Source organism: Oreochromis niloticus, linkage group LG9, assembly GCF_001858045.2.
Source record: "Oreochromis niloticus isolate F11D_XX linkage group LG9, O_niloticus_UMD_NMBU, whole genome shotgun sequence".
Classification (NCBI taxonomy): Eukaryota; Metazoa; Chordata; class Actinopteri; order Cichliformes; family Cichlidae; genus Oreochromis; species Oreochromis niloticus.
In genome coordinates this window covers 4,135,103-4,143,588 of record NC_031974.2, presented here as the reverse complement: position 1 = coordinate 4,143,588, position 8,486 = coordinate 4,135,103, and the positions used below count along the sequence as shown (strand labels likewise).

Genomic DNA, 8,486 nt, shown 5'->3' with positions numbered 1-8,486 from the left:
CCATAATATCCTATTAGAGCGATTAGAACATGCTGTAGGTATTACAGGTACTGCGCTGCAGTGGTTTGTATCATATCTATCTAATAGACTGCAGGAATGTCTTAAAGACATAAAGACCTGGATGGCCGCTGAACATTTGATTCTGACATTGTCATCTTAGAATCAGAAATAACTCATGAAAGTGGAGTGATTATTAGTTTTTATTAAGCTTGAAGCTTTAAATGAATAATTGTCAAATCAGATTCAGATTAAGGTAAATTTTCATAATGTTTTTAATACAAACAGCCATAGAATAGACCCAAAGTAAAACTTCTCATTAGAAACTGTAAGAGCCAATTAAAGGCTAGTTTAATTGGTTTAAAAAAGGAAATATAGATTTTTGTTGATAAGTGTGTAATTTCCAGTTAATTTCCAAATACTGTTGTGTTAAAAGGGTAGAATATAGAAGTGCGAAATTCTAGTGCGCTTTTTGGTATTTTGGGCTTCTGCCACACTGTAATTACGTAGTTCGGGAGTTGGATAAGCTGGAGGCAACACAGTCTTTCGACCGAGTCTTGCCATGTTAATTCAAAGTTTCATTAATCGGCTTTCTTAAAAGAAAAGTACCTGGTCTTGCTTGCCTTTCAAATGCCTGTTGCTGGACTGACTTTTAAAGGTGGTACAAAAGAGTGAAACAGAGGCAGAGTGCCGCCGTTATAGAAACTGAAGTCATCATTGTTTAAAACAGAAAACAATTCACAGTTCCAATTTACACAAAATATTTAATTGACTAAATTTATCTTGTGTCTCCCAAATGTATGATATATACATAACCACCATGATTTGATGCCCATATATAAATCAGAATAGATCCAACAGAGACAATAAATACTTTAATAGCACAGCTTATGTTATGATTATTATAAAACGATGATTATATGCTCACTATTTCACATTCAAATACTTTCTTCTTCAAAGTCAAAAGATAAAGTCACATAATAATATTTTACTTTATTATTTCTTTATGGGAAATCAACATATATTGATCCTACACACTCTGTGTGTGATCAGGAACAAACTGTATATTTCATGTAGGTAAAAAAAAAAGCTGTCTTGTTTAGAAAAGAATAATTACAGTTAACCACAATACTTTAATCTTTCCCCAGAATGATGCGAAAAAGTTTGATACGTTTACACAATGGCTCAGTGAACTTGTACTGCTGCAGTGTCATTCCCTTTTTGCGTGCTTCCTCCACCTCTTTATACATGGCGTCTGTGTAGTGCGTGCCCTTATTTAATACCATCATTTTGTCGATCTTCTTGATGAGCTCCACCACCTGCTTTCTGTCGCTGCTGGTGTTGTCAAAGACGTGGTACCTTTTTCCACAGCTTTGGATGATGCGCTTTAGCCCTGGCTCAGCGTCACGTACATACTGCTCTATGGTTGTGCTTCCAAGATCACCACCACGGGTGAAGAGCACAATCATGTACCGGTTTGCCTCGGGGCCAAACAGCTCCTGCAGGGCTTCCACTGAGTTTTTCTCTTCTCTTGTGAATCGGCCGATTTGGATGACCAACAGGAACACATGAGGACCGGGACAGGAGACTTCAACACATTTGACAATTTCACTTTTGATGAACTCATCTGATTTTGAAGTGTCCAGGATCCCTGGTGTGTCTACAACGCTAACTACTCTGTTACCCCACTGTGTCACACCTTTTTCACAAAACTCAGTCACTGATGCAGATAAAGGACAAGATCTGAAACGCTCACATCCCAGGATGGTGTTCCCAACAGCACTCTTGCCCACACCAGTTTTTCCAATCATCACAATCCTCAAATCAGGACCTGAAACACAATTCACTAATTTGATTTAACCCATATACACAAGAGTTTTACAAGAACCAAAGTGAAACTGAGAAGTTTTCACACTTTAGGAAAATAAGTTAAAAAAAACAATGATTAATAATAAGTCTTACCTGCTGGAAATGAAGCCATGTTTTCTCTTCACTGTTGTCACTGCACAGGTGAGAGATGAATGTTAAAATTGCACAAACATGTTGCTTTTTATAGCTCAACAGATGACACGCCTCCTCCAGTATTATACAGTCAGCAGTCTGCAGACTTTAGACAGTGTCACACAGAGTTATGCTTCAACAGACCGAACAACTTCCACTTAATGTAAGTTGTGCTTGTACATTTATTTGCTTTGTAGCAATAAAAAATAATTTCTAATCAAGAGTGTCTAAGAGTATCAGAAAAATGTATTTTTATACTAATATAGATATAGATATACTAATTTGTTAAATGAGTGTACTTAAACAAAAGTGAAGAGTTGTGCTGGCATTGACATTTGAACCTGCAGGTTATTCGTTCAAATCCTGCATCATGGGAAGCTTTTTCAGCAAATGGCAAGACGGAAGCAACGAGACTAAAGACAGACAACCGGCGGCAGACAATACCAGGTAAAGCTAAAAGTCGAGCACTTTTGATTTAACTTTAGCATGCAAATCAAGTTTGTAGCCTAGTCTCTTTTCATGGGGTACATATATGCTATGAAATATTTTGTAAATGTACCTCATAGAGATACTCTGAAATGTTTGAATATTATTATAATTATAACTTTTTCTGACACAACAACCAGCTTCCTGATGAAGTGCGTGGGATTACAATGTTTAACAGGACCACACACTGATGAGGCAAAGACAGGTAAACCACTATCTCTTTGAACTGCTATATAAAGCACATACTAGTGGGTTTTTCAGTCAAGCATCATTGTTCATATGGTTTCTGAAGCAAAGAGTACTTGAAAAATGAAAAATAATGCAACAAAGATTCACTAATGGTAACCACATTCTTTTGTGTTTTAATAGTACTGGACAAGACTATTAATCTTAAATTAATTCATTCACTTTCAATTGATTCTTTTTTTAATGTAGCATAATAAGTTTTTTCACTTACATTATTATCGATATACATCTATGCAGGACGACACACTGGCACCACAGTGAACCTTGTTCTTTTGGGAATGGCTGGGACTGGAAAGAGTGCCAGTGGGAACACCATCCTTGGACAGAAACTCTTTGTTTCTAGACCCAGTTCAACGCCGGTCACCACAAAGTGCCAGGCTAAACAAACAGAGATAAATGGTGTAGACGTAAATGTGATTGATACCCCAGATATGTTTGATGATGACATTGCACCATCAGTTAGAGGCAAACATGTGCAAAGGTGCAAACAACTCTGTGAATCAGGACCATGTGTGTTTGTACTTGTGATGCATGTGAGCAGATTTACAGATGGTGAGAGAGACATAATGGAAAAGTTAGAAAAAGCTTTTGGGAGGGAAGTTAGAGGACGAACAATCATCCTGTTCACCCGAGGAAACGACTTGCAGCAGGCAGGAATGGGCTTGGAGGATTTTCTTCATTCTTGCCAACCTGATCTGAAGAAAATGGTTGAAAAGTGTGGAAACAGGTGTGTTCTCTTTGAGAATAACAAATCAGGTTCTGATCAGGTTGAAAAACTAATGACGGTGGTGAACACAATACTCAAAGACCAGAATAATTTTTAACTTAAAGTGTTTGGAAATGATTTTTTTTACATATATGTAAAAATTGAGCATTGAGCGAATCAGTATCTTGAAGAGGTAGATGATCTATTACAGCTACAAATGTGAATCTTTGGTGTTTTCTTTAATAAATTTCATTTGAATTAACATAGAGATGAGAGGAATGATCTGATGTTTTTTCTTGGACTTCTGTCAAATGAGGCAATGAAAGCTTGTTAATCTTTGTAAACTGGAACTAATTCAATAAAACTAAGATTTTCAGTACAAAGTGTCTAATTGTTCTATGGCCTAAGAGTCAATTCAATTCAATTTTATTTATATGGCACCACATCACAACAACAGTGGCCTTAAGGTGCTTTCTATTGTAAGGTATTTTAAGTACTGCTTAAATATCCTATTAACAACAGGTAAGCAATGGGGCTGAGTGAGTAAGCTCAGGAGGTAGAGGGTGGTGGTTCGAATCCCATCTTCTACTTACCCCAAGTTTCTCTCCAGTGCATCTATCACAGTATGAATATGTGTGAATGTTAGATAGAAAGCACAGAAAAATGTGCTTGTATGACTGGGTGAATTAGGTAAATTGTATAAAGCACTAGAAGTGTGCAATGGGAGTAGAGAAGCAGTATGTAAGAGCCAGTCCATTTACAATTTACCAATCCTCTATTTAGGTGATACAGTACTATGATATGTTCAAGAGAAGATGAGACCTAAAATCTGATTCTGTTGCTTCATCGAATGATGGCCTCAAGCTCGCATAAGTATCTCAGAAATCCTGCTCACATGAGTACATTTACCTTTGACAGTTTGGAGGCAGATCCAAAGAAGAACTAAGACTAAGAACTGGCTCTTTTAAAGGGAGAGTACCCAGCCACTGGTACAGATATGTAGACGACACCTGGGTCAAAATCAAGACACAAGAAGTGGAATCCTTCACTGCGCACATTAACGCTGTGGATAAAAACATCAAGTTCACCAGGGAAGACACAAAGGATAACTGTTTGCCTTTCCTGGACTGCGCTGTGCACATTGAAGAGAATGGCAACCTCAACATTGAAGTTCACCGGAAGCCCACACACACGGACCAGTACCTCCTCTTTGACTCCCATCACCCTCTGGAACACAAACTTGGAGTAATTAGGACCCTACACCACCGGGCAGAACTTGTTCCCTCTAAGCCTGAAGGGAAAAAGAAGGAACACACACATGTAAAGGAAGCACTGAAAACATGTGGTTATCCTAACTGGGCGTTCATAAAGTCAGCAAAGAGGCACAGAAAAGAAGATCAGACACCAGCGAGGCAGGATAAGAAGGACAGACGCAACAACGTTGTCATCCCCTATGTAGCCGGTGTATCAGAGAAACTCAGGAGAGTTTTCTCCAAGCACGACATCCCAGTGTACTTCAGACCCAGCAACACACTCAGACAGAAACTGGTTCACCCGAAAGACAAAACTCCAAAACACAGACTGAACAACGTGGTGTATGCTGTACAGTGCAGCGAGGAATGCCCAGACCTCTACATTGGAGAGACCAAACAGCCACTTCACAAGCGCATGGCACAACATAGAAGAGCCACCTCCACAGGACGAGACTCAGCAGTCCATCTGCATCTAAAGGATAAAGGTCACTCTTTCGAGGATGCCAATGTTCACATTTTGGACAGAGAGGACAGATGGTTTGAAAGAGGAGTGAAAGAAGCCATTTACGTCCACTGTGAGCGACCATCTTTGAACAGAGGCGGTGGTTTACGACACCAACTGTCTGCCATCTATAATCCAGTTTTGAGATCCCTTCTCAAACTCCCACTCACATCCTGGGCCATCTGACCTCAGGAATTCACATGATAGGGTGGGGCCAGGTTTCACAATGAGCTCACCCGAAACTCTGGCTGATTAGGACCCACACCCGCTTTCACACCTTGGCTCATGTGATTAGGTAGAGGATCATCAGGGGGCCCTTTGTCCCCCTTTGGGGGGGGGGGGAAACTCCCACTAGGTTTAAATCTGGGACTCTCCACCACTGATCCTTAGAACTGAAGAAGCTTCTCGGATGAGAGGTGAAACATCTTCAAGCAACTTAAAGAAGTCCAGACGCTTTTCTTTCCAAGCTCCTTAGTCAACAAGAAAAATAACTCACTTCTCAAAACACAATACAACAAAGATTCAAAAATCCCAAAAAACACAAAACACTGGGAACAAACTCAGGGACCTTAACAGGACTTTTTTCTATAAAAATAGAAATGGATACCCCACCTCTAGCCCTTTGCTGTTTTCAATGTTCTGAAGTTCTGAAGATACTAAAGATAAAAGATTATAGAGAGACTGCTGAGACTGTCCATGTTCTCCTTCTCCATTCAAATACGAAAGCAAAATAGGGCAAAAGATGTTGTAAATGTTGTTATGTGCATCGTATATTTCATGGAATTATTGTTTTATACTGTGATTTACTCATCATTTGATTCAGATATTGTGAGTTAATGTTGTAGAGATTCAGAAAACCTCCAATGTGGCTAGATCACTATGCAGGACGTAAACTGCACAACAGCTTTTACTTTTGATTTGAGAAGAATTTATATGTTTTTGTTCGATGTATGGAGCCTGTTACTAAACAGAAACCCTGCTTAGTCAGATCTGCTCTGATAATTCGGCTGTTGACCCAACCCTAATCTCCTATCACCACTTGATAAGATATCTCATGAGAGTCTTCAGCTTCTTATAGAAGAACAAACATGCTGGTATGAGACTCAAACAATTATACCAGAAAGTTGGGCAGTGATGTAACACCTGTGGGTTACACCTAAAATGTTTTCATTCACCCGTGTTAATGGGCTAACAAGTACTGAGGAATGTTCATGTTTTCCTTTGCTCCAGAATTCAGTGTTAATGCCTCTGTTTCACTTCAGAGTTGGTTGTGGAAGTTTTTTGCTTGCTTGCTTGTTTTACTTTGAATATGTTTCACACCCACTTGTGAGGAGAAACTTAATGAAGGGACTTTACAAACATTTCAGTTTGATGTTTCCCCTTTGAGAGATAACAGAATTAATAGCTAATATTTAATTATTTAGTATTTTTTATTACTTTTGTCTGTATGTCATATTTATGATTAAAAACAAAATGGAATTGAGCAGGAATTGATCCTGCAACATGAAATGCTGGTATTGGAAGTATCGATATTTCAGGATTGCTCCTCACATCACTACCCCTCAGTCACTGATTGAGACGGTAGAAAACGGTGAAGAGGAGAGTGCAAGTGCATTGCAAAAACACTTAAATGTGACTGACACCCATAAACGATGCAGCACCTGGCTGCAGTTTAAAGAAGCAGACACTAACTAAAAAGAGAAACCAAATCAAACCAGCCAATCTGAGGCATTTGATCTTTCTGAATGTCAACCTGCACTGAGGACATACTGTTTTTGAGTTCAGTCCTTTTTCTGTTCTGTGGATTTGTTAGCAGTGTTTAAACCATGACCCTACTGAAAATTGCAAAACATGAATGTCTTGAGCATATTGAGCACTCAGTTCCCTAGTCAGCTGGCAGCCCTATCTGATAACTGTTAGAATCATATTATGGCAAGAACCTAAATCACCTAAATAAATAGAAACGACAGTCCATTATTACTTTAAGAACTGAAGGTCAATACGTCTGGAAAATTGCTATAACTTTAAATGCATCCCCAAGCGCAGTCACAAAAACCATCAGCACTAAAACGAAACTGGCTCACATGAGAACCAACCCAACAACAACTGTTCAGAGGAGACTGAGTAAATCAGGCATTTATGGTCAAATAGCTCCTAAGAAAGCAAATAGCTACTAAGGAACAACAAGCAGAAGAGATTTGTTTTGGCCAAGAAACACCAGAAAGGAGGAGATGGAGTTCTCGGACCAAATGGCCTGGCCTCCACAGTCACCTGACCTAAACCCAATCAAGAGGATTTGGGATGAGATCGACTGCATAGTGAAGGCAAAAGGACCAACAAGTGCTGAGCATGTTTGGGAACTCCTTCAAGACTGTTGAAAAAGCATTTCAGGTGACTGCCTCATTACGCTCATTGAGAGAAAACCGAGAGAGTTCAAAACAGTAAACAAAGTAAAGGGTGGCTATTTTGAAGAATCTAAAATATATATTTAAATAATTTCACACTGTTTACTACATAATTCCATATATTTTCACCCATAGTTTTGATGCCCTCAGTAGGAATCTACAATGTAAATAGTCGTGAAAATAAAGAAAAGACATCAATTGAGAAGATGTGTCTAAACTTTTGACTGGTAGCATATATACATATAAGTTAATTTCCCTCTCACCCCTGCGGGCAGTCTATCCTTCAAGCTTGGGTCCTCTTCCAGAGACCTTGTCCTGCACAGTAACTTTGCTGTTCCTAGGACCGCACTCTTCTGAACAGAGATGTTGTTCCTGGGATCTACTGGAGCCACTTGCCTAGCTTGGGGGTCACTACACTGAGTGCTCCGATTACCTCTGTAGCCACTATTACCTTCAACCTCCACGTCTTCTCCAGTTCTTCTCTCAGTTCTTTTCTGAGCCCTTGGTACTTCCCGACGTTGCTGTCGTTTGGTATAACTTCATCTAGCACTACTGCCATCTTCCTCTGCTTGTCTACCACTACTATGTCCGGTTGGTTAGCCATCACCAGTTTGTCTGTCTGTATCTGGAAGTCCCACAGGATCTTACCTCAGTCATTCTTGGCCACCCTTCCCATTTTTAACATGGGACTTCCAGGCCAGATGTTTTTGTGTACTATGCCAGCAACTTGTTTATGGCATTACAAGTATGCCTTGCCTGCTAGCATCTTGCACCCTGCTGTTATGTGTCAGATTATCGCAAGGGCATCTTTACCCAGCCTGCACCTGGCATCTTGCCTGGTGTAGTAGACCCCTGTCTCTATGGATCTTGTACTTAGAGCTTAATCCTAT

General features: G+C 39.6%; 2 protein-coding genes across 2 annotated transcripts; one reads left to right on the top strand and one right to left on the bottom strand.

Annotated features, from left to right (window-relative positions):
• Positions 1-741: 741 nt before the first annotated feature.
• On the bottom strand, positions 742-2,027 carry LOC100707765 (GTPase IMAP family member 7-like). Its single transcript, XM_005463779.3, has 2 exons — positions 1,960-2,027; positions 742-1,828 (listed from the first exon to the last, which is right to left on the bottom strand). Exons 1-2 carry the CDS (start codon positions 1,976-1,978, stop codon positions 1,131-1,133), a joined length of 717 nt encoding a protein of 238 aa, XP_005463836.1. The 5' UTR covers positions 1,979-2,027; the 3' UTR covers positions 742-1,130.
• Positions 2,028-2,094: 67 nt separating this feature from the next.
• On the top strand, positions 2,095-3,781 carry LOC100708033 (immune-associated nucleotide-binding protein 9-like). Its single transcript, XM_003458655.5, has 4 exons — positions 2,095-2,161; positions 2,346-2,445; positions 2,625-2,689; positions 2,968-3,781. The coding sequence occupies exons 2-4, from the start codon at positions 2,369-2,371 to the stop codon at positions 3,552-3,554; spliced, it is 729 nt and encodes a 242-aa protein (XP_003458703.1). The 5' UTR covers positions 2,095-2,161; positions 2,346-2,368; the 3' UTR covers positions 3,555-3,781.
• The last annotated feature ends 4,705 nt before the right edge of the window (positions 3,782-8,486 follow it).